At 38.8% G+C, this 24,580-nt stretch overlaps 2 protein-coding genes across 2 annotated transcripts in view; one reads left to right on the plus strand and one right to left on the minus strand.

Moving 5' to 3' along the window:
- The window catches only part of nt5dc1 (5'-nucleotidase domain containing 1), a 198,515-nt gene that overhangs the window by 76,751 nt on the left and 97,184 nt on the right, over positions 1-24,580 (minus strand). Inside the window, exon 7 of the mRNA XM_003215606.4 lies at positions 1,970-2,144. Within this exon, the coding sequence (XP_003215654.3) occupies positions 1,970-2,144 (175 nt within the window). The remainder of the gene's footprint in view (positions 1-1,969; positions 2,145-24,580) is intronic.
- Positions 1-24,580, plus strand: part of col10a1 (collagen type X alpha 1 chain) — a 100,837-nt gene that overhangs the window by 5,185 nt on the left and 71,072 nt on the right. The gene's annotated exons all lie outside the window — the stretch shown is intronic.

Consider the following 24,580-nt stretch of genomic DNA (forward strand, 5'->3'; position numbering starts at 1 on the left):
TGTTAAAGAAAACCTTATGGTGTTAATTATTATGAGCAGCTGCTGATGTAGGTTATTAGGTAAGCTTGGTCCACACCCGGTGGGGTATAACTGTATGGATGTTAGAATACAGTTTGGGAGATGCTGAATTAATAAGGACTTAACAGCAATGCTCTTTGCTATGATGGAATAGCTATTTGGTTGTTTTATGTTCTACTCCTTTATTTGGATTTTACTCTGCGTTACTTACTAGGACTGTGTAAGTTTGTTCATCTATTTTATTTTGTATCTCTGCTGACAAGAGTAAAGATTTTTTGTTCCTTTTCCTCTTGTTTGTGTGTCTTTGCATTAGAATTGACTGATATCTGCTTATGCACAACAGGGTTGACACCCCTATAACATTTGTTTTGCTGTCTGTGCCCCTGTTTAGAAGATTTCACCTCACCTTTTGTCCCTGTGACAATTGGGTTTTGAAAAGTTTGGGTTGTTGTGGAAACATGGATTGGTGATAAAGCTTCAGTGGAGACACATTTCCCCCATGATAATTCTCAGAGGTGAATTTTCCTTCCCATCCTATTCTCAACTATGATTTGGAGGGAAGTAACTCAGCAACTGTCTTTATTTAAAGGTGGAGAGACAATTTCCCTGATGACAGAAAATGGCATGGTAGGGGTGGGCAAGAAACAGAAATGGACAAAAAAGACACTTCTAATTCAATTTGGTTGTGCCTTTTCTTTGCTTATGTGGCCTATTGAGAATCCTAATAGTCCAGAATTGACACCAGGCCCTCCCCACTAACACACACTTTTCTGCATGGATGGGACATACACAGAGGCTGAACTGTAGCTCGACATTTGCAAAAAGTTTCTTGATGGCCTGGTAATGAATATGTTTACAGCAACTGAGAAAAACTATAAAAAGGACAGATGTATACTGCTGTACCTAATTTTTAAGAAATAAATAAATCAACAAAATAGATCTGAAGCATCAGTTGGAAGATATTCCCTGAGTCTTCTGATTTTAGCTTTCAAGAGTGTAATAGGTCTAATCGCCCTATATCATCTATTTATACATTTTTGATACTCAGAAGTAGTCAGTTGCTAGTTTCTAACATTAATTACCATGTATAGCAGGGGTCCCCAAACTTTTTAAACAGGGGGCCAGTTCACGGTCCCTCGGTCCGTTGGAGGGCCGGACTATATTTTTTAAAAACTATGAACAAATTCCTATGCACACTGCACATGTCTTATTTGTATTGCAAAACAACAACAATAACAATGAAAGACCAATACAATATTTAAAAGTGAAAATAATTTTAACCAACATAAACCTATCAGGATTTCAATAGGAAGTGTGGGCCTGCTTCTGGCCAATGAGATAGTCAAGTTAATTAGGATTGTTGTTGTTGTTGTTGTTGTTGTGTGTCTTCAAGTCATTTCAGACTTTGGGCGAGCCTAAGTCCAAAATTATTTATTTATTCATTTACTACATTTATTTACTACATTTATATCCCGCCCTTCTCACCACGAAGGGGACTCAGAAGCTGTATGTACATATGATATATTATATTATTCGCATAGCACAATATATAAGCCGCCCCGAGTCCCTTCGGGGAGATGGGGCGAGGTATAAGAATAAAATTATTATTATTATTATTATATTAGCATTATATATTACTATATTGAATTATACCAGTATACTGTAATATTATGTGTAATATATAACATATAATTAATATTATTATATGGTAATATTATTAGTATTATATTGTATAAAATGATATTATTATCAATATCATATGTATATACAATATATTATACTATTAAAACGGATATAAAAATATTATATTATAAATGAAGGCGGGGGCCAGGTAAATGACCCTGGAGGGCCGCATCCGGCCCCCGGGCCTTAGTTTGGGGACCCCTGATGTATAGGATCTGTAATGCAGAGGCTTCAGTTAAACAATTCTTTATGGATATGTTATACTTACCCTAAGGTATGCTCACATAAAAGTCTACAGTAGTCACTGTGCGAGCTAGTGATTAAAAGAAGAATCTTCCCATTGTCCTTCAGTCTTCTTAGCCACTTTTTCACAGAATCAGGACAATACTGTATATATTTTTCTGGATTGCTTTTCACCTCTGGAAAGTATGTCCCACAATTTTCTGGAAAGTAAAGGATAAGTTACATGTATGTACCATCTGCTTGGTTATTAGTCTGTTTGGATAATTATCTCAACAGCCTTCCTTAGTTCATAGGGGAGAGAGCTGCAGGGCCTCTCTTGGCTGGCAGCAATGGGTGGCTTCGCAGCTACAGGGATTTTCCTGCTTGGTAGCCAAGGGAAGCCCCCATAGCTGCAAAAAACAAAACAAAAAAACAAAAAAACAAAACAAAACAAAAAACAAAAACAAAAAAAATTTCCTTGAGTAGTAGCTGCACCCACCCCCTTTTTGGAAAAAAAGGGGAAAAAATGTGACTATTATGTAGGAAATATGGTATTTGCTTTAAAAAGCATAATCTAATACCCATATAGATGCATAGGTTTAAGACATCTGTCTAGCGGATTCTGGGAACTGTAATAAAACTTTTTCAAGCTTAGTTCTTATTTTGAAATAAAGACTTCCACATAAATTGTTTTAGTCCCCAATCCACTTTAGCAGCTCCTGAAACCACCCCTCATAAATCTCTGAACCACATGTGATTTTCTGTCTTAAATCTTCATCAAATTACTAAAAACTACCCACGAATATGGTGGTTACATCCTTCCCAACTCTCAGAATATGCAAGCCTTTCAAACTTTCATTTTCAGCTGTGAATTGGAAAAAAACGGGGACAGAAAATGTCACATCACTTCTTGTGCATCAGGAGGCTACTACAGTTCAAGGCAGTAAAATTTGCCCCACTGCCCAAAAGTTTTTCCCTGAATCTAAAACTTGCTCAACATTTTTGAATTACTGTATATACCTGAGTATAAGCCTAGTTTTTCAGTCCTTTTTTAGGACTGAAAAAAAAACCTGGCTTATACTTGGGTGAGGGTTCTGATGGGCTTATATTCAGGTCGGCTTATACTCAAGTATATATGGTATATTTATTTTTCTCTCTATTATTGGTATTGTTGTGATGGAGCCTTTGAGTAGAGATACTACTAGTTGTGTTAGAAGAGGCAGGAAGACTGCTCGTGAGCAAGACTCCGATGAGGAGCAACAAAGGAAGAGAATCCGGGAAATACTTATGGAACCCACTGATGATGAATCTTTTGAGGGTTTTGAAGAAGATTATGGGGCTGGGAGTCAGGAGGATGAGATATCGGACTCTGGGAATGAAATGATAGATTGGACTAGGGTTCAAGATATACGGGATGTTTTTGAGGAACCCACAAGCAGTGATACATTTGAGGGATGGCACAGCAAAAATACAGCTGGATCTCAGGGAGTTATGGGTTTGGATAGAAGGTGGACTGGCTGGAGAGATCGTAGAAGGTCAGCAGTTGGAGGAGGGATTGGTGGGGCGTTGGCCTACTCCAGCTCCGATGAGGATTTGCAGCAACAAGGTTCAGCTGTCGATAGGGCGTTAGCTGGCTCAAGCTCAGAGGAGGACTTGTGAATAAAAGTAAGTTTGTTGCTAATGTAACCTTGCAATCGGCAAGGTGTTTGTTGGCCGCTTTCGGGATCTCTGTTTCAGAAGACGTGTTTGGAAGACTGCTTTGGGACCTGCCGGCTTGCCTCCGTCGCTTTGGCTCTTTGTGATTGACCTTGGATTGGAATTCAGTGATTGGGACTTCTCCCTAACGATGCGGATTGGAACTCGATGCCTGTGACTTCTTCCTAACGACGCGGACTGGAACTCGATGCCTGTGACTTCTCCTTTACGACGCAGATTGGCTTCAAGGACGTTTTGGGGGATGGTGTGGCCGCTGGGGGTTGTTGCTGGTTGCTTTCCTGTGTTTGCTAAGCTCCAACGACTAGGTGGAGCGAGTTTCCAGCCATTTTGGCGTAATTTGTTTTAATCCGGATTATTTTCCAGGATAATCTGGATTATATCCCAAGTTGAGGTTTTTTGAGTTCTTTTTGGACATTGTTATTTCACACTGAAGAGAAAGTGTTTTGAGCCCTTTTTGGTTACTTTCTAGGCTCTTTTGTGTTGTTTTGCAATAAACTGAGTTTTTTATATTGGCTTGCGTCTGACTCGTAACAAGTATTGTTACATTTATTATTTTACTCTATTATTACATTTATTATTTTACTCTATTGTTACTTTTACATTTATTTTACGCTATTTTTATTAATACATTTATTTTACTCTATTTATTATTACATGTATTATTTTACTGAATTTATTATTATTACATTTATTATTTCACTCTATTATTATTAAAAGGATACATAAGCACATTTACATTCAAGAAGATGAAAATAATGATTTAATCAGAGTTGAACGGTCATATCTTAAATTACAGTTTGATGTAAAGATTCAAAACATTTAAACTACTGATGCCTCAATTAATGTAATTTTATTGGTATCTCAGCTTATACTAGAGCCAATGTTTTCCTAGTTATTTTGTGGTAAAATTAGTTGCCTCGGCTTATATTCGGGTCGGTTTATACTCGAGTATATATGGTAATACAATTTGCCACCACTTTAATTGCCCCATGGCTTAATGCTATGGAATTCTGGAATTTGTAGTTTGGTGAAGCCCCAGCACTCTATGGCAGAGAAAGCTAAATATATTGCAAAACTACAACTCTTATGATTCCATAGCACTGAGCCATGGCAGTTAAAGTGGTGTCAAACTGCATTAATTCTACAGTGTAGATCACCCAAAGATCGCTTAAATTAAAATATAGACAGAAGTTCTCAAGTGGATATAATCCTACATTTAACAGCTAAAATTTAGGATGTGAATTTTATCTTACATCAGAAGACAAACGTTCAGTACACAGCAAGCAAAAACACACATGGATGAAATGTTGGGGATTGCTGTTCCCGGTTAAGTCCTTGAATCAGACTTTGAAAGAATTTCAATTGGCTGCCAACAACATGCACTACTACTTGCAGCAAGTAAACTACATTTTGCCAGCATTTCAATACACCCTCCCCCTCCACTAAATATCTGTGGTCAGCTTCACTGAACGATTTACCAAATCCTAGACATTACTTTTCTGTGTGGAATGTGCACAGTGCTTCTCCTCAGATCAAAACAAAAACAAAGATCTAAGCCTCTTAGCCTTCAACTATTTTGTGAGACTGGTCAGAGGAGTATTTCAAACTGCAATATCTGTTGGGAATGAAAAAGTTTTGGCAGTTGATTTAAAACCAGCTGCTCCAAAGCATTTGGATTTAAGCCCATTGCAAACCACTGATTTCAATATGATAAATAGCTCAAGCTTAGTAGACTTCTAAATCTTTGCTAGCTTGTGGATCTAGCTTCCAAAGTAATAACTAAAATATTGCAGAAGTATTGCACAATAAATGCATCTGCCGCAACTAGATGAAAATATTAACTTTATAATCTTGCATTGTAGCAGGAACTAGCTTTAAAAGAAAATTCTGATGAAGTTAAAACAATCGTTTTCTTTCTGCTATATGTCATATGACACAATTTTACATTATCTCATAGTATTTTAATTTAAATGAAATTATTTTGATTTTTAAGGTATAGTTTGAAACTTTAGGTATAGTTTGCAAGAACTAAGCTTATGAACCGCACTGTTTCTGCAACAAAATAAACTATCTGAAAATGAGATTATGTTGCCGCAATCTATGTTCAAAATCTCTTCACCGTTTATTTCGAGAACTAGCCAAAACTTATGGCTTTCCGGAAAAACAAATGAGAATGTATATCTTCTATACTTTTAAACCTCTTCCACTCAGAATCAACTTATTTGTGGATTTTGGAGCAAGTCTAGAAGATGAAATAACAAATTTTTAATGATAGTAGTTATTTTCCTCCCGTTTTACTTAATGTACTCACCTTTAACAGTGAAAGCACTAAAAACCACAGAATAAGCTCAAGCATACAATTATAGTTCATTTGATGAATCTGAATGAGCACGATTTGAAACTCTTTCACATTACAAAATTATGGTGCTCTGATTCCATTTTAACTCTCAAAGCAACAACCCCCGGAACAGTGCAATTTGAATTAAGGAAGCTCTATCACCAACCCTTGGGTGGTGATAGCTTCAGTTGGGACCCCCTTTTCCCACCAATCCTTGTTTCCACAACAAGCTATTTTTTTCAAAATCCAATGATCACAGGGATAGAAACTGAAGTACTGTAAAATCTTTTCAACAGGGGCAAAGACAGCAAAACAAACATCACAGGACTGTTAACCCTTCCCTATGATATCCAAAGCATATGCATGTATGTTTGTATATAGCTGGAGTTACACTTTAGAAATGTACCTGTTCTGACTTGCAAAAAAATTCAACTTAAGAAGAAACCTAAAGAATCGATCTTGTTTGTAACTTGGGGACTGCCTGCATTAACCGTGTAGCATGAAACAACCCAGGTACGCCACCTTGATAGGTGTTTGAGTTCTTTGCTGAAAAAATTGGCTGTAAACAATATAATAAAAAGAAGGAAACAAACAATACAGTGGAGGTAAATGGTCAGACTAAATAAAACTAAAAAACATGTGCTTTGGCTGGCTGTGATGTCTGGACCATTCTTGTCCAAACAGTGATTTTCCTTTACAAATATCTTCTCCATTAAGGTCAACAGAAGCAAGAGCTTTGCATGTTCAACAGAACTGGCATGCAGCAATACTTTCAGCATTGTGCCAAAGTAAGGCACAATGTTTGCACGCTCACCACTGAATGAAGACAAAAGGCTGTGCATTTTTTTGAAAAGGCAATGAAGCCTCACAAATAGTCTATGACTCATTTACTGTGTTTTGAGAGATGTGATTTCATTTTTACTCTTTAATAACTAGCTATTTTGAGCTCCATCACTGTAAAGAGGTGTCATCTTATGGAAACTTCATACAACATGCAGTCTGTCTGCATCCAGACATCCAAACCCTGGGCCCAACCATAATCTCATCGTAAAAATAGTTTGGACAGTCATACTGTAAAGTTGATTCCAGTGATGTTCACAGATTATTTCAATTTAGCAAAACTGGTTTTAGTGCTTACTGTACAGCACATAGCACTCAAAACACTTTGGAAATGTTTAGATCATTCATGTGTTAAGTCATCTCTAACTTCACCAATGCAAAGGGCTCGGTTGTCCCTCAATGGGAGGAGGTAGGAGCAAGCATTGCAAGCAACTGCTTGGTATGAAGCCAAGAGCTCCAGGCAGGTCTGGCTACATCAGCCAATCCACCAGCTAAGAGCTCTGCCACAGGAAATATGGACCATCTGGCAGAGGTTTCACACAGGGTACTGTAACAATTGTGGCAGCAGCGAGTAAGCAATTGGAAAGGCAAAGGCCAGTTGGTACAGAGAGGTTCCAGAGGTTTTCAGTACCCTGGCATCATGGTGCTGTTGTCTTGTGGGAAGGGCTTGTACTATTTGCTTTGAATTTGTGGCTTGTCAACACCCCTGATGTATCATAAACCTTTAAAGCATAATATAGACATACACTTATAAAGGGATATTTATTTCATTCACACAGCGTCTTTGTGATGTACTAACTTTTAGTATTTTTTAAATGAACAAAAGAAGAAATAGGGGCACGGTGACATTTCAAGACAAGCAAACCAAGTGACAAAAAGTATGTCAAACATATTATACAACACCAAACACTGTCCAAGTTAAAGAGTTGTGCTTGGCTTCTGATACTTCAGAAAGATGTAAAAATCCTAGAATAGTCTGTAACTAAGAAAGAGGTATTGCCTTTGTAACCACTCAGATCTATTAATAAATATCTGTTTTAAGCCCACTTTACCATGGGATTTCCCAGAGGTAGGCAAACTTGCTTTACCCTTTGCAAGAACTCAGGACATCATAGATTTTTAGGGCCAAGGACTCTGCTGAAAGCCTCTGACTTCCTCCCCAGAAAAATGAACCTTTAAAGTAATAGGAAAAAAATGGAAGGAGGTGGGAACTCCTCTTTTTGTGATCAGTTCCCATCTATGAGCCCCAACCCCTTGGCTCACGTAATCCAAGTTAAAAACTTGCTCTAAACAATATCAAAATTATCTGAAACCTGGATCCAGAAGCATCTGATTAGACGGGTCTTTCTGTGGCTGAAGCTCAAGCCACTAAGAGAGCCTAGCCATACAGAGTACGCTTCTTCTCTCCATACATGGGTTGTGAAGATATGGTGATGGGTCTACGAGTGAGATCTGCTGAAATCTTTCAATAAACATCTTCATCTTTCCGATGTATGTGTGTGTGTGTGTGCAGGGGAAGAATTGGATTTCCATAAGTTCAATGTACTTCCCTTTGCAAAAGTCCCTAACATTTTTATCAAAGAAAAAAAAAAGAAACAAACTATTCTTGCATTTAAGATATTTCAAAATAAGGCACAAATAATTCATTCCATGTAAATCCCAACAGAGCTAACAATAAAATACAAATAAAACAGAAAGCTTCCCTATATAACATTACATTTTATTACATTAAAACTAATTTTTTAAAAAATCATTAAAAGTGTATTAAAATGTTAGGGCCCTCTATTCTTACTCTTTGTTTAAATCAGGGGTTTTCAGACTTTTTCAGCCATGGAGTCCTTTTTGAAACAAAAGTTTCTTGTGGAGCACCAAGAAATGTTTAGGTATATATTCTATTATATATAATGTACATATATCAGGCAGGGGCAAACTTTTGCATTTTAAAATTTCACACTTGGGTCAAGCCAATAGCAGATGGAGAGTGTGTGAACTACTTTTAAAAAATAAACAAATGCCTATGCATCTGTACATATCTTGTTTGTAGTGCGAAAAAAGGAAAGAAAGAAAGAAAGAAAAATACAATATTTAAAATGAAGAACAGTTTTAACCAACAAACTTAATAGTATTTCAGTGTAATACCCTAGGGACCATCCAGTCCAACCTCCTTCTGCCATGCAGGAAAAGCACAAAGAGCCCCAAACAGATGGCCACCAGGAACAACTTGAGAAACTTCAAGTCACTTCTGGTATGAGAGAATTAGCTGTCTGCAAGGACATTACCCAGGGGATGACCGGATGTTTTGATGTTTTTTCCCTTTTGTGGGAGGCTTCTCTCATGACCCCCCATGGAGCTGGAGCTGATAGAGGGACTTCATCCGCGACCTCCCTAGGTTGGATTCCAACTGGCAGCCTTCAGGTCAGCAACCCAACCTTCAAGTCATCAGTCCTGCCGGCACAAGGGTTTAACCGACTGCACCACCAGGGGCTCCTAGCCTTTGTAATAATAATAACAATAATAATAACAATAATAATAATAATAATAGGACTATTATTTATTCTATAGTTAAACAGATTATTAATTAAAATACCAATTCCATTACTTTCCTTGATCCTTAATTCACCAGAAAATATACATTTCTCTACTGTATGCAGTTCAGTCTTGCACATTATAGTGGATAATAATAATGATAACCTTTATTTGTATCCCACCCCATCTCCCCGAGGGGACTCGAAGAGGTTCACAACAATATAATTATACAATCATCTCAACAATAACACACATAAATATATCCAATTTAAATTAAATCAACAGTTAATAAGAAGGCAAAAAAATATATAAAAATAAAGCAACATTTACATAATGAATGATTCATTAAAAATATCCCAGTCACTGTTCAAGTGAAAAGAATAGTCTCTTGCCAGTCCATTCAACACATAAAGAGCCACATTAAATTGTGGTTTATTATTCTGTCTGACTGCAGACTTCAGACTTCTCTTTCTTGTTATCATTTCTCTTTTTAAAAAACTATACAATGTATTTTTAATATTGGTGAATTCCCAATTATGCTGAAGAGAAGAGAAGAACAGGAAAATGCCTTTTTAGCCTTTTGTTTACTATGATATATTAAACTACTTCTAGACTATTTAATTTCCATAATGAGCTGGTCAAACACATCCTGTCAGGCCTCTAACAGTTTTGGATATGTATCAAGAGGGAGAGCCTAAAATAGATTTAACAATTTAGTAAGGATTATCATTCTGCCATAATCCCCATTTAGTCATGACAAATTGGGATAATTCTACTAGTCCATGTGTTTCCTAATGCCAGTGATCTTTTGACAAGTTCTGCCATATTTAGCAGTAATTTGAACTTCATGTTTCCATTGGAAGATTATCCATCAATAAGGAAAGAGCTGGTTTTATAGAATTATTTTAATTAGACTAGAATATTAACTGAAACAATATTATCACCTTATAATTTATTTTAAATTATCATTCTCTTATGTGAAAAGAGACTCTTTGGAGTTGAGAAAATATAAAATCATAAACATGATGATAATTATCACTTTTTGTTTATACTCCTTTGATGTTGAGATTATTTCTGATGTTGAGATTTTTTTTCTCAACTCCAAAGGATCTCTTTTATTCACATAAAATAAGAGAAAGTTAGATGTAGCAAAACAAGAGATAGGAAATATATATACAGAGTACGAAACAGTGCAGATCCAAATATTGAGGAAAATTTGGCCTAGCATCAAAAAATGAAGCAGGAGAGCAACACATGTTGCAAGGCCAACAGTTTGTTCACATAAACACATTCTTCAAGCAATAAAGATGCAACTGTATACATGAACATTACATAGGGGAAAACTCAACCTGGAGAACATCCCTGTAGAAAATCACAATGGCATTACAGCTGGAGGGATCGGATCAAGGAAACCATAGCCCTAAGTCTGCAAGACCTGTTCAGGGCTGTTGATGATAGTATGAGTCAGAGGTCTCTCATTCATAGCATCTCTATAAGTTAAAGTCAACTTGATGGTAGTTAAACAATGGACAGTAAGAGCTTCAGGTTTTTTGGAGAGTTTTCCTGTTGTTCAGGACATTTCAGCTCTATCAGATGAAAAAAACAGCAACTTTGTTTTGAGTCAGTAACAATGTAGCTTCAGGATTACAGTATTTAAAAATAGACCTTGGAATTCAATGAATTACTTTAAAATAGGACAACCCTTTTACTAAACGATGTATTTACTGCCACCTAGTGAGGATGCACCAAATTTACGAAATATTTTGAATAGAAACATGAAAATGCCACACTCCTCTTGAGATTTTGTGTGACTCGGGTAATCTTGAAATAAGCAAACTTCTTTGCAAGTATTTGGCCCTCAGAAATATTTTCTCATCTTTGCTATGAGACTGGATGGCTAAGTTTTGGGGAGGGGCAGAGATGTGTTTTGGAAGTAGCACAAAAGGCAAGTTCTGTGAAACTTCAGTTGCTGTGAAAAATTAGTGCCTTTTACTTTTGTAAAACTAAATTATCCCTAATGAGGAATGTTAGACAAGATCGCTTGCAGTGCAGTGATCTCTCTCTCTCTCTCTCTCTCTCTCTCTCTCTCTCTCTCTCTCTCTCTCTCTCTCTCTCTCTCTCTCTCTCTCTCTCTCTTTTTGGAGGGGGGGTATTTATTTATTTTATTTATTTAAGAAATTTATATTCCACCTTTCCCCTACTGTAAGCTGCCCAGGGCGGCTTACAGCCAATAAAACATACAATATAAAAACATACAATATAAAAGTTAAAACCAAGTTAAACCCATAAATATTAGACATGCTGTAAACTCTAATTAAACTTTAATAAAATACATTATGTTAAACCAATCATATAAAACAAACCCATAGGCCTTCCTAGCCATTTAGTATCATTGAATTATGATCCCCCAAAGGCTTCCTTGAACAGGAAGGTTTTAAGGCACTTATTAAATGTTAATAGAGAGGATACAAATCTAATATCATCTGACAGGGCATTCCAGGAGGAGGGAGCCACACCTGAAAAGGATCTCTCTCTAGCACTCTTCAGGTATAGAGTGTCTTGGATGTTAAAGGATACTAACAATTCCCCACTGGACCTGAGAGGTCTCCCTGGGGTATACTGAGGAACTCAGTCTCTCAAGTAATCTGGACAAATGCCATGTAGGGCTTTAAAGGTCAACACCAATACTTTGAATTGGGCCCGGAAACTGATAGGGAGCCAGTGCAGCTGTTTAAAGACCAGAGTAGAGTGTTGTCTTATGTTCGCTCCCATCAACTGCCTAGATATCAATCTTTGAACAAATGGGAGTTTCCGAACTGTTTTCAAAGGCAGCCCCACATAGAGCATGTTACAGCAGTCCAGGTGGGATGTAACCATGGCGTGTGCCACTGTGGCCAGGCCAGATTTTTCCTGTAATGGTTGCAGTTTAAGTTGTGCAAAAGTGACCCCGGTAACCTCCGCCACCTGTGCTTCCAGGTTTAAGGAAGAATCCAGAATCACCCTCAAACTGAGAATCTGAGCTTTAAGAGGGAGTGTGACCCCATCCAACTTCAGTTGTAACCCTATTTCCGGATCCATCTTATGCAAGACTTCAGTTTTATTTGGATTCAGTTTCAGTTTGTTCACCCTTATCCCAGCCCATTAATGTCTCCAGGCACCGGTTCAGGCACAGCATGGCTTCCTTGGCATTTTCTGGTGGAAAGGAGTAGTAGAGTTGGGCACAGATGATACTGAACTCCAAAACTCTGGATGACCTCTCCCAACCACTGAGAGAGCCGGGAGAGCCAAATAGGTCACACTCCCCTTATTTAGTTCTCCGTGTAGATTTTCCATCAAGGCAACCAAAGCTGTTTCTGTTTCATGATTCGGCCTGAAGTTAGATTGAAATGGGTCAAGAAAATCCACTTTATCCAAGCACCCCTGGAGTTGTCTGGCCACCACCCATTCTAGAATATTGCTAATAAATGGCAATTTTGACACCGGTCTATAGTTTTTGAACATGATCAGAAAAGTTTCGAGTAAAATAGAATAGTTCTTTCCCTTTTGTAAAACTAAACACACACACAATCAAGCTGTTCACAACGATACAGCCCATACAATGCCACAACACTTTAAATAAAGTCTATCTTGTACTTATGCTGGGGAGATATTTTTAAAGGGTTAAAACAATGTATCAAATGAAGATTATATTTCTAATGAAGCATGCTACACTGTTTTGGATGCAATGGTTTCTTATTTTGGGGATGGGGGGCAGGGAGGTCATTTTACAGAGGTGTTTGAATTAATAGAGAATGTTAACTGAAACAATATTCTCACCTTACAATTTATTTAAAATGCCCACTCTCTCTTTTAATATGATTTTTGTGAGTGGGAGTGTTGGCTCCAGATGCTATTTCCATGTTCATGGGTGGGTAAGGGGGTTGTTAGGCCCTTTGGGGGTATTTTCCTTACTTGACACAACATCAAGTGACTAAGCTGGAGGTTTTGGGGGGAATTTTTCCCTTGCCTTCCATCACCCAAACATGACTGAATCAGTCTGTCACCATTACCAGTGAGGCCATTTTTTTTTGCAGATTATCTCAATCCTAAAATAGGAATGGATTTTCTTACCATTGGCAAAGTGCTTTCCTCCATTCAGTGCTGAAAAAAATTCCCAATGGATGGTTCACATTGCATTTACTTTCTCTTCTCCCTCCCTCCCTCCCTCCCTCCCTCTCATACACACACAGAGTTTAACCTTCAATCCCAATAAGTAAGTTCTGTATAACTGCAAATAGTCATATTGTTTCTTGCTTTGTGAGCTCCTTACAGAATCACAGAATTGTAGAGCTAGAAAAGATCACATGGGCCAATCATCTGTCATGTAGGAACACACAACTAAAGTATTTGTAAAAGAAGTTCACCCAGCTTCCTTTTAACAGTCAGCAAAGATGGACTGTTAACCCACTGAGGCAATTTATTCGACTGCTAAACAGTTCTTAGAATAAACAAATTCTCTCTAATGTTTAAGTGGGATTTCCTAAAATTTGAATCCATTGATTCATGCTCTAGTTTCCCTTTCTTATTTTCTTCCCACCCCCTTCAGCCACCTCAGAGTTGAGAGGCTGTAGAACCCAGAAATCTCTTACAGTGGCCCACATCACTAGGGGTAGCCAATCAAAGAAGCAAGTACAAAGCAAGTACACAGAGCTTTTGTTGTAACTCAGCCGTCACGGCCTGTTCTTCAGCAGGAGTTAGAGTTTGATTCAGAGACTGACTCGGATTCTGGACCCATCCAGGACTTGGATCAAAGCCCAATGCCTTTGCAGGTGCCTGAAGTTGTGGAGCCAGGGAATCCACTAATTGGCGAGCATTCCGATCCTTAGTCAAGGTTGGTTTTACCAGAGTTGTTGACGCAGGGGAGGATACTGCTTTTAATCGTAGGGAATCTTTTGCTAAGGAAAGGAGTCAAAGGGAGGGTGTGACACGGAGTCGAAGGTTGGCTCTCCGGTGTATTAATGACTAACTTTCCCATGTGAAATTCTGCATGTCCCAACTCTCATTGACTTGTAGTCTTGAGAACTCCTTAAAGGTGCCTCTCTCCCTGCTCTAGTTGCGGTGTCAACTTTGCCATCCTTGGGAGAGGGCTCCATATTCCAGTATCTTGCTCCTTGCTTTGTTCCCTGCCTTGTTTCTGTGCCTGGTTTCAGGATCTTCAAGTCGTGTTTGTGCCTTGTGACTCTTGAGTATACCTTGCCTTGCTAACCTCGATTCCCTGATTCCTCAGCGGCTGCTTCCCATGTGGATTACAGTTTGTGGATTTGCAGCCTCTTGTTCCTGTTCCTTGCAACTTCTGGCTGACCCTCTTTGGATGGCGTTTATGGACTAACTCTGACTTCTTGTTGGAACTAACGAGTTCTATTTGTGGATTACAATTGAGAGACTTTACTGGACTTGATTTGAACAGTTAAAGACTTTATACTGTGGACTATTCTTTATATTGACTTATACGCTACCTGCTTATATATATATATATATATATATATATATATATATATATATATATACACATACACACACACACACACACACACACACACACACACACCTCAATAAACTGCTTTGCTTGTGATACTGCCTCCCGTGTGGTTTTCAGGGTGCCCTCGCAGCCTTGGGGTGTAACAGCTTTGCTGATAGAGAGGAATTATTGAGGAATGAAAGCGCAACTAAGAGCTGCAAGTTCTTTCTGAGGTTAATGGGACTGCCAATAGCCCTGGAGAATGCTATACTAGTGCTAACTGTCCAAAGATATAAACATAAGCAGAATTGCTCCTGACTATAAGAAATGTTGCACTTTCCTCTCTCTCTCATCCTGCCATGTTCCATCAAAATAACATTATTTAAATAAAATGGAATAGCACAAGCACTAAAGGTACATACCAGTATAGATGTTGTGGTAGTTTTCTGTGCTTTTGAATAAAATAGCTGGTCTTTTCTTTTTTTAAAGAGAGAACTAACACTGAGAAAACTCAGGAGAATTGCAAACTGATTGACACCACTACATGGGCCTCCCATAGGATGTAAGTGAATGAGGCATATACTATCAGGGGCAGGAATTTGGCAGCTGCCAGACATTGAGCTACAAGCCCAAGGTACTCAAACCAGCATAACAAATAGAAGAGATTTCTGGAATCTGCATTCCAATAACATCTGAAGGGCCATATGATTCCCATACCTATTCTATATTTGCTATATTTGGGAGAAATCAGAAGTGACGAACAATCTGTCTATTAAGGGAAGCCTGGCTGATATCACTGAATAACTGATATCATGGAGGAAATACAGCATTTCCAAGAATAGAATTACAAAGAAAAAACAAACTACTATTATAAGATAAGCAGAGTAGAACAAGAAAGGCATATGATTTCTACCCATTTGAGATCTTTTAAGCAGGGCAACTTCCAGCTTTTGCATGTCATTGGAATGGTGTGATAAGAAAGCATCTATGAAACTGTTTAAGAGGGAGGGAGGGAGCTCTGCTCCCTTTAATATGTTGTCACCTTAGGAAATATATCTACGTGTTCCTTCTTTCCCCGCAACAGGGTTAGAAAGAAATACACTGAAAAATGACAAATTGCTCTTCTATGTGAAATGGTGTGCAATGTCTTCTTTAAAAACAATAAAAACAATGTGAGGGGTCAGGACTTTGAAATAAATATCTTGAACAACTATATCAAGTATTCTGGTGGCTTATTTAGGAAAAAATTCCACTATGGATATACTCAAAAGTATTTTTTCTTCATGGTCTGCCTATTGCAGAGCTAGGCCTTGGCACAGAAAATGGTTTTGTCATATGCTGCTCTGAATCCAGAGTGTAAAACAGTTAATATTGTCACATGTGAAAATCTAGAATCATAGAATCATAGAATCATAGAATAGTAGAGTTGGAAGAGACCTCATGGGCCATCCAGTCCAACCCCCTGCCAAGAAGCAGGAAATCGCATTCAGAGCACCCCCGACAGATGGCCATCCAGCCTCTGCTTAAAAGCCTCCAAGGAAGGAGCCTCCACCACAGCCCGGGGGAGAGAGTTCCACTGTCGAACAGCCCTCACAGTGAGGAAGTTCTTCCTGATGTTCAGGTGGAATCTCCTTTCCTGTAGTTTGAAGCCATTGTTCCGTGTCCTAGTCTGCAGGGCAGCAGAAAACAAGCTTGCTCCCTCCTCCCTATGACTTCCCTTCACGTATTTGTACATGGCTATCATGTCTCCTCTCAGCCTTCTCTTCTGCAGGCTAAACATGCCAAGCTCTTTAAGCCACTCCTCATAGGGCTTGTTCTCCAGACCCTTAATCATTTTAGTCGCCCTCCTCTGGACGCTTTCCAGCTTGTCAACATCTCCCTTCAACTGTGGTGCCCAGAATTGGACGCAGTATTCCAGGTGTGGTCTGACCAAGGCAGAATAGAGGGGGAGCATGACTTCCCTGGATCTAGACGCTATACCTCTATTGATGCAGGCCAGAATCCCGTTGGCTTTTTTAGCTGCTGCATCACATTGTTGGCTCATGTTTAACTTGTTGTCCACGAGGACTTCAAGGTCTTTTTCGCACACACTGCTGTCAAGCCAGGTGTCCCCCATTCTGTATCTTTGATTTCCATTTTTTCTGCCGAAATGAAGTATCTTGTATTTGTCCCTGTTGAACTTCATTTTGTTAGTTTCAGCCCATCTCTCTAGTCTGTCAAGATCGTTTTGAATTCTGCTCCTGTCTTCTGGAGTGTTAGCTATCCCTCCCAGTTTTGTGTCGTCTGCAAACTTGATGATCGTGCTTTCTAACCCTTCGTCTAAGTCGTTAATAAAGATGTTGAACAGAACCGGGCCCAGGATGGAGCCCTGCGGCACTCCACTTGTCACTTCTTTCCATGATGAAGATGACGCATTGGTGAGCACCCTTTGGGTTCGTTCGCTTAGCCAATTGCAGATCCACCTAACCGTAGTTTTGTCTAGCCCACATTTTACTAGTTTATTTGCCAGAAGGTCGTGGGGGACTTTGTCGAAATCCGGGTAGGCTACATCCACAGCATTCCCTGTATCGACCCAACTCGTAACTCTATCGAAAAAAGAGATCAGATTAGTCTGGCATGACTTGTTTTTGGTAAATCCGTGTTGACTATTAGCAATGACCGCATTTGTTTCTAAGTGTTCGCAAACCACTTCCTTGATGATCTTTTCCAGAATCTTGCCTGGTATCGATGTGAGGCTGACCGGACGGTAATTGTTTGGGTCGTTCTTTTTTCCCTTCTTGAAGATAGGGACCACATTCGCCCTCCTCCAATCTGCTGGGACTTCTCCCGTTCTCCAAGAACTCTCGAAGATAATTGCCAGTGGTTCTGAAATAACTTCCGCTAGTTCCTTCAGTACTCTTGGATGTAGCTGATCTGGCCCTGGGGACTTGAATTCGTTTAGAGTGGCCAGGTGTTCCTGGACAACTTGTTTCCCTATTTGGGGTTGGATTTCCCCCAATCCTTCGTCCATTCCATGTTGCTGAGGTTGAAGATGGCTTTCTTTTTGTGAGAAGATCGAGGCAAAGAAGGCATTGAGCAGTTCTGCCTTTTCCCTGTCCCCTGTCGCCATCACCCCATCTTCTCCTTGCAGAGGCCCTATTGCCTCCTTTTTCTTCCTTTTTCTACCAACGTAAGCAAAAAAGCCTTTTTTGTTGTTTTTTATGTCCCTGGCAAGCCTGAGCTAATTTTGTGCTTTAGCCTTGCGAACCTTTTTTCTACAGGTGTTGGCTATAAGTTTGAATTCTTCTTTGGTGATTTCTCCCCTTTTCCACTTCTTGTGCATGTCACTTTTGAGCTTTAGCTCAGTTAGAAATTCTTTGGACATCCATTCTGGCTTCTTTGCACTTGTCTTATTTTTCTTCTTTGTTGGCACTGTTTGCATTTGCGCCTTGAGTATTTCACTTTTGAAAAACTCCCATCCATCCTTAACTCCCTTGTTTTTTAATATTGGTGTCCATGGAATGCCGCTCAGGAATTCCTTCATTTTTTGGAAGTCAGCTCTCTTAAAGTCGAGAACGCGTGTTTGACTTGTCTTAGTTTCAGCATTCCTTTGTATTGCAAACTCCAGGAGCACATGGTCACTTGCCCCTAAGGATCCAACCACTTCAACTGTATTGATCAGGTCTTCCACATTTGTTAAGATTAGATCAAGAGTTGCTGATCCTCTTGTTGCCTCTTCTACCTTCTGGACCATAAAATTGTCTGCAAGGCAAGTGAGGAATTTGTTGGACTTTGTACTCTTGGCTGAGTTTGTTTTCCAGCAGATATCAGAATAATTGAAATTGCCCATGACTACTATATCTCTTCTTTGTGCCTGTTTGGTCAGCTGTTGACAGAAGGCTTCATCAAGTCCTTCATCCTGACTCGGAGGTCTGTAGTAGACACCCACGACAAGATCTTTTTGAGTCCCGGTTCCCTTGATTCTTATCCAGATGCTTTCAAGCTGGTTTCCCGGATTACAGTCTTGCATTTCTTCTGCAAAGTAACTGTTTTTGACATATAAAGCTACTCCCCCTCCTCTCCCTTTTGTTCTATTTCTGTGAAAGAGGTTATAGCCCTCAATGGCTACATTCCAATGATGGGAGTCATCCCACCAGGTTTCAGTGATGCCTATGACATCTTATGTGTGGTGCTGTGCTAAGAGTTGGAGTTCGTCTTGCTTATTTCCCATGCTCTGAGCGTTGGTGTAAAGACATGTAAGCCCCTGTGACCTCCCCTTGAGCTGTTTATTTGGGATTATTGTGCTCTCCGTACTTGGTCCTTTCTGTGTTTTAAAAGAGATTTAAAATCTCTTTTAAATCACCCTTGATTCTGGTTCTGAACTGGAATCAATATTTATAAGCCTTACCACATATCAGAAAATATTTACAATCAGAAGTTATGAGCAAATGAAAATGGGTTTTAGTAATGTTACCTAGCTCAAACCATTTTTAAGTTGTATGTATACAGTCTGCATTTTCATTCATAGAATTCCTCTCATCAGTCATTCAAACAGACTTTTAACAAACACACAAAAATGATGCCCAGTATCACCTACTATGTACTGCACTGTCAGGTGCAGATTATATTTCATTTCTACAAAAAACATATTTATTTAGCATCCTGGTTTATATTCCTTGCTGTTGGTCTAAAATTCTTATTAACCACTAGGGGGTGCAAGCTGCATAAAAAGAACTTGTGTGGAAACTTCTCAGTTTCTACAATACCATTCTTCTCTGAACCTGAAGAACAATCCACTATTAAGATTGTATACACAACTAGCAGTTATTTCTACAATCTGCTGCTAATGCTACATATGTAGAAACATGCCACATCCCATAATTAGAATATATTTCTTTCTTTTTCAGAATGAGGTCTTTACCTCAATAAATGGTACAAATGGTGCCAGTAAGTGATCAGGGAAGCACTGTTCTTACTTCCAGGCAATTATGGAAGCCTTAAAAATATACCAAATTGTATCAGGAAATTAATTTAATAAATTTACTTTAGGAGAGTTATACATGCCTTCTTTATTACTGAGAGGCAGCAGCAAAAAAGACCAAAAGACATAGCTCAATAGGTAACAACTGCATCCAACAGAAATGAAGTTATTGTGTCCACTGAGGCTGGAAGATGAATGGTGTAATCTTCACTGCCCTCCTCCTATCATCACTAGGTAAAGGTAAAGGTTTTCCCCTGACATTACGTCTAGTCGTGTCCAACTCTGGGGGTTGGTGCTCATCTCCATTTCTTAGCCAAAGAGTCGCTGTTGTCAGTAGACAACTCCAAGGTCATGTGGCCGATATGACTGCATGGAGTGCTGTTAGCTTCCTGCCGGAGCGGTACATATTGATCTACTCACATTTGTATGTTTTCAAACTGCTAGGTTGGCAGAAGGTGGGGCTAACAGCAGGAGCTCACCCTGCTCCCCGAATTTGAACTGCCGACCTTTCGGTCAGCAAGTTGAGCAGCTTAGCGGTTTAATCTGCTGTGCCATCGGGGGCTCCACCTATCATCACTGCTTTTCCTGTATTGTGGAAAGCTGTGTTTGCTGCACAATGCAGCTCCGTGGAGTCATTCAGACTGCAAAGCTTGGCTTTGAGGAGAGACAGATATTGTGGGTTATATACCTTTGAAGAATGGTATCCCAAACGTGGCACCACCTCCAATGAGATCTCATTTTATCCAGAGCAAGGCATTGGGGGAATTAGACAGTTCTAATGGGTCACAACTTGGCTGTTTCTTGTGAGACTTTGGCTGGCTGTTTCCCAATTGCATTTACCACAGGTGAAAACCAGCCAAAAATTATCTCAACCAATAGCAGGAGACCTCCTGGCTACACTGGGGGAATTACTCACGACCCCGTCTACCTCCTGAGGTATGTATCTGACTATGCCAATGGGAGAGTCAAGCCTGGGCCATAGCTCCAGCTGCCTCTACTAACCCCCAATTTCTCAATTATTCCCTTCCCTTCTGGGATCAGTTTAACTTTCCTTTTCTGTGCATTCCATTCCATTTCTATAAGGTAAAGTCACAATTTCTGGGACGAATATGAATAGGAGCTTATACTCTGTGTGACCAAAGAAGATGAGCCTATTAATTATATGATCCCTAATTACTATTTCAAAACTCTAAAACTGGACCTTTGGCACCTCTTCACTCAAAATATATACAGCAGTATCATCCTGATCCTCGAAGTAGGATAATTACTCAGAGTTTCACACACCGCATGGATCTCAGAGACTACTGCATTTTTGACAACTGGACAAGTACAGAAATAGCTGTCTGAGTTGTTTTATTGTTTTGGTGATATATTCTTCTTTCATTCATTCCTTTAAAAAGTTTTAAGATACCTCGGAATGGGCCCAGTGCCAGATATGAGGGAGTACTGATATCTTTGTCTTTACTGCATTTGTGGGCTCACCTCCATTGGTAAATTTTCCAGAAGTTGGAGCAGCATCTCTTTGGCTTTCCATTTCTTGGTTTTTAGATTGTGTGGTGGTCATCCTGCAAAATATGCCACTAACTGAGGCCCCTTCTACACAGCAGTATAAAATCCACATTATCTGCTTGAACTAGATTATATGACAGTGTAGATTAAGATAATCCAGTTCAAATCAGATAATGTGGATTTTCTGCTTTGATAACCTGAATTAACCTGAATTATTTGGCAGTATAAAAGGGGCCAACAGCATTTTGGTCCCTTGTACACACCTCTTATACTGAAGTAGAAGGCTCTTTAAGATACTGTACAATTATGAATCATCTCCTACTGAAACTAAAATGAACAAAGAGCACATGCCAAGGATAATGTCTTTTAGGAGATGGCACCACATCCTCAGTTAGATCCTTTGTAACTGGCTGAACTGAGAAGGCAGGCTCACCAAAATCCTGCAATAATTATCTCAGTAAATTTAACTTTTTAAGTGAAAAAAGGCACTTTAAGACACAATAGCCTTAAAAGTTTACTGCATTTTCTCCTATGTTAACAACAATTGACACTGGGAGGTGTTAGGAGGGCTTTTAGGATACTTTCTAAGCCTTGTTTACCACAATTCTTTTCTGAGATATTTAATCCCACCCCATTAGTCCTAAATAATTTTTTTGAGATAACTCTAACATTTTTTTGAGATAAGGCAGAACAAACTATGTATCTTAAATATTAAAACAAATAACCTCCAGCAGGAGCACAAATGAATGAGAACCAAAGAAACATCTACTCCAACATCAATGTTCCCATGTTGTAAGATCATTTTGTAGGGTAGGATTGAAATATCAGCCCTACAGTATTCTCCCAGGTGGAACATGAAGCTAGGATCAGCCCTGAAACTGAACAGGAAGGTAAACAGGCAACAAACAATAACTTTGCCCAAAGAATCCACTAGAACACATCACTGCTTTCAGTCCAGTGTACTCACAGTACAGGTCAAGATAGATAAAGGGTATTCTAAGCAATATTATTTTTATAGACCTTCGGAGTTACATAAACAATGAACTAGAAATTCATGTTTCAGAGCCAAGATCGAATACAAGAGTACGAAGGTAAGAAGTTATTGTTATCTGCTACTAAAGAGCTATTCTTTTCCAAACCCCTTTTTATCAAAAGATCTCAACTGCTGCTCATTTTAGCAAGTCTTCACAAATAATCCCAGAATCCTAGGATTATCTGTGAAGGGGAAGGTCAAATTAACCCTTTCCAAACTTGATGAAACACTGAGAAGAGTCCTCCCCGCATCAGAAGCGGAGCCAGGGCAGACAAACAGCAGCCATGACAAGTATAAGCATTGACTCTAGAGAATGCTTTGTATGCAGTGCGCATAATTATTTGACACAGTCACTAATCTCCTATGTTTGGTATATATATTGAAGGAGAGTTGGTGCTGTATTCCAAGAGCAAGTCCTTATAACACAATGAGTGTTACTCTGATGGAAAACAGGACATTCAGGACTGGCTTTTTTCAGTGCACTACACTAAGGGGAGGAAAAATAATGAGCAATTCCAAGTGTTTGAAACCAAGAAGAAAGAAGCACCTTTTTTTTTGTAAATTATGAAATCCATCCAGTCCAACTATCTTCTTTTTGCTACTGACATACTATAATCCCTTTTATTGTTTTTAGCCTCTCTAGCAAGATAAAGTATGTTCTTCACAAACATGTGTTGGCTATTTATTTCAATTCTTCTTTGGTGTGTTTCTTCTTTCTTGTACATCCCTTTTAAATCTTAGCTCTGTGAAAGTTCTTCATAAATTTCATTAAATGCCTTCCATTTTCCCTTAACATTTAAACTGTTTGAAATTGTGCTTTCAATATCTCCTTTTTCAGAAACTTCCATCCATCATAAACTCTTTTCTCTTTTAGTATACTTGATCCCATGGTCACACTCAATTTCCCCCTAGGTTTACTGAAATAAGCTTTTTAAAAATCTAGTGCATGCCTGACTATGCGTGACTTCCTTTTTCTGCTGTATGACAAACCCCAAAATAACATGGAACCTGCCACTCCCACCCTATTTACATCACTGTTGTTTAGGATCAAATCCAAAATAGCTGATCTTCTTTTTTGCCTCTTCCATCGTCTAGATAATGAAACTGTCTGCAAGGCAAGTGAGAAATTTGTTGGACCTGGTATTCTTGGCGCCGTTTGTCTTTCAACAATTATTAGGATAGTGAAAATCTCCCTTTATTATTACATCTCTTCTTTCTGAATGTCTGTTCCAGGAAGGTATCATCCAAGTAAATACCCACAATGACATCCTTATTGTTACTTTCCCACTTAATTTTTATCCAAATACTCCCAATCTGGCTTCCAGGATTTATGTATGGCTCTCTTCAAAGGTGTAAACATCCTAGATGTATAATGCTACCACTTTTCCTTTCCTGTGTGGTTTATTGCTCTGAAATACGTTATATCACTCTATTACTATATTCAAATCCCGGGACTCATCCCACCAAGTTTCAATTATGGCAACTATATGGTATTTGCTTTGTTGTATTGAGAGTTCAGAGCTTTAGCTATTGCAACATGAAATATGTACTTCTTGGGTAAAACACATACACATATACTTACACCATTCTGAGATATTTACATTGCAAGGCAGAATGAAATGTTGAGGCAAAGGAATCAGAGACAGGGATAGGGCACAAAGGAATATATTTGAAATTTTTAATGGCTGGTCATTTTTATGTTAGCAAGATCACTAGTCGAAACTTTAAAGGACTTGTCCAAGTTCTCAATTCCTATTTGGGGGATAAGATTCAGCACTGTGGACAGCTTCTTTAAGGTTCAGAATAAAATCCAAATAATGTTCACTGTCCCACTGTCACAGAAAACACCAGCAGCCACTGTTTGAAACTGGTTTCTCCCAAATTTTTGCCCCCCTAATCAATTAATTGATGATAAATACTTTGCAGGAATGTATACCTACAGTAGTCTAAAGATTTTCTTACAGTTATACTTCATCAAAGATTTTAAAAACAGCCATTCACCCTGAGTAACCAGCTTGGAATGACCCAACTTCATTTAAACATCAAATTGCCTCTATTTGTTCTGACAAGCAAATGCAAACAGAGTAGCATTTTAAGAGGAATCAGCATCTAAAGGGCAAGTCTAAAGGATGTTTTTTCCATAAAAGTCAACAATACTCAACTCAGATATCATTCATTCCAATATACATGTGCTTTATGTAAGAAGGCAGTGTTCATTGCTTTTAACTTATTCCATGT

The sequence above is a fragment of the Anolis carolinensis genome, chromosome 1, assembly GCF_035594765.1.
Source record: "Anolis carolinensis isolate JA03-04 chromosome 1, rAnoCar3.1.pri, whole genome shotgun sequence".
NCBI lineage: Eukaryota > Metazoa > Chordata > Lepidosauria > Squamata > Dactyloidae > Anolis > Anolis carolinensis.